The following is a 1,933-nucleotide window of genomic DNA, read 5'->3' as shown; positions in this document are numbered from 1 at the left end:
GTGCCTATCTGTTTATCTTGTTGATTTTATACTTATATGCGTGAACTAATCTTAGTCGGCCTATGATGCTTACCGGTACATAGTGTTTGTACTGATACTACCTTCCTGCACCATTTTTTAGTGCAGATTGTGTTCCAGAGATTTCATCCAGATTTCCTCTCTAGCTTGAAGCTAGTTTGCTTGATCAGATCCGAGGGTGAGCTTCTATCCATGCCATGCCACTTGAATATCTCTCTTTCCATGTGTCTACTTTTATTCAAGACATTACTTGTATTATATTTGAGATATACTTCATTCTTTAGACATCGATGATTAGAATCCTTGTATGATGACTTTCAGATCTTGGGGTGTAATAGTTAAGACTTCTGCACTTATATTATCTATTAATTATGAACTGTTTATTTATTTATTCATTCACATGATTATTGATTGTTTAACTATAAATGATTAAAAAAGTTAAAATTGGCTAGTGATTAATGGGTTAACGGGTAAGGGTTCGCCTACTAGTCATAATAAGGTAGGTGCCTGCACGATCGGTAACTTGGGTCGTGACATCCTTCTTTGCAATAACACCAGGTTAGTATGTGTAATGAATTGCAATCTCAGAACCACATAAATATGCTCTAAACATTTGTATCACATCTATCTTGATAACCTCCCAACACTTCTGATAAAAGTGTCTTGTGAATCCATCTGGCCCACTAGTACTATCCCATTGAGTGACAAAACAACTTCTTTTACTTCACATTCAGATGGCAACTCCTCCATATTCTTTTGCTGCTCTTCATTAATCAGCTTAGGAATATTTTTCAGCAATGCATAATCAACATCTGAATTTTCTTCTCTGAATTGTGACTCAAAGAACCTGATTGCCTCAGAACCAATATCTACTTCATTTTCCAGCCAATTACCATTTGAATCTTGTATTATTTTCAAGGACAATTTGTTCCTTCTGCCCCCTCACATATGAATGGAAGAATTTAGTATTTCTATCTCCATCATTGAACCATTTCATACCAGCTTTCTACTTCCAATATTCTTCCTCCAAGTGTAAAAATCTGGTTAATTCAGCCTGTGCTTGATAGAGCAGCATTCTACTCTCCCTTGAAGGATTATTTTCAAGCTGCAACTCCTTCATTTTTATGGTATCTTCGATAGTGGCAATCGCTGAAATATATTCCCATAAGTGGTCCTGCTCCATTGAACCAGTGCTCTTTTAAGTTTCTTTAACTTATGATGAAATACATAAAATGGATTTCCACAGAAATCAACAGTCCAGTTCTCCTTTACCACACCATAAATGTATGATGATTTGTCCAGAAGTTAAGAAACTTGAAAGATTTGATTATATGTTCGGCATTGCTGTTACACTCCAGATGTAATGCTGCATGATCTGAACCATGTCTGATCATATGAGTCACTGTTGTGGATGGCATGATGTCTAACACTTGCTGATTCACCAAAATCCTATCTAACCTCTTAAATATGTAATCTTCTTCAGTTCTCCCATTCCACCAAGTGAATTTACTTCCAGAGAATCCTACATCAATTAATCCACAGCTTTGTATACAGTTGGAAAAATCCAGTGTCTCATTGGATGAGACTGGTAGGCCGCCTTGTTTCTCTTCATCAGATACAATAACATTAAAGTCCCCTCCTATAATCCATGGGAGGTCATGCTGATTAGCTAACTCCACCATGGATTCCCAGAACTCTTCCCTCTCCTCTCTATCAAATTTAGCATAAACTACTGACACCAGCACTGATTGATTCAAGGATAAGTGAGTTAGTTGCAGAGATACTTGCTGTTCTGATTCAGAAATAACTACACCTTGCCATTCATCTGTCCAAAAGATCCAAATCTTTCCTGAACAGTTCACCTTGAAATTATGATAGCCTAACTTCCTTCTATTGTCACGACCCAACCCGCCAT

The 1,933-nt window shown here is 37.0% G+C and overlaps 1 protein-coding gene across 1 annotated transcript; it reads right to left on the bottom strand.

Annotated features, from left to right (window-relative positions):
* Positions 1–642: 642 nt before the first annotated feature.
* On the bottom strand, positions 643–1,933 carry LOC132637604 (uncharacterized). The gene is made up of 4 exons (XM_060354670.1): positions 1,927–1,933; positions 1,296–1,843; positions 1,029–1,192; positions 643–952 (listed from the first exon to the last, which is right to left on the bottom strand). Exons 1-4 carry the CDS (start codon positions 1,931–1,933, stop codon positions 643–645), a joined length of 1,029 nt encoding a protein of 342 aa, XP_060210653.1.

The sequence above is a fragment of the Lycium barbarum genome, chromosome 4 (assembly GCF_019175385.1).
Source record: "Lycium barbarum isolate Lr01 chromosome 4, ASM1917538v2, whole genome shotgun sequence".
In the NCBI taxonomy this organism is placed as follows: domain Eukaryota; kingdom Viridiplantae; phylum Streptophyta; class Magnoliopsida; order Solanales; family Solanaceae; genus Lycium; species Lycium barbarum.
Note: the sequence above shows the minus strand (reverse complement) of the source record. Positions and strands in the feature narration are given on the sequence as shown.

Bases quoted from the DNA above. Each gene is read 5' to 3' on its own strand.
- LOC132637604 (XM_060354670.1), bottom strand. The intron at 1,193-1,295 runs GTGTGGTAAAGG...TCAATGGAGCAG, and splicing joins CAAATCATCATACATTTATG to GACCACTTATGGGAATATAT. The intron at 953-1,028 runs GTAGAAAGCTGG...GTGAGGGGGCAG, and splicing joins TTGGAGGAAGAATATTGGAA to AAGGAACAAATTGTCCTTGA.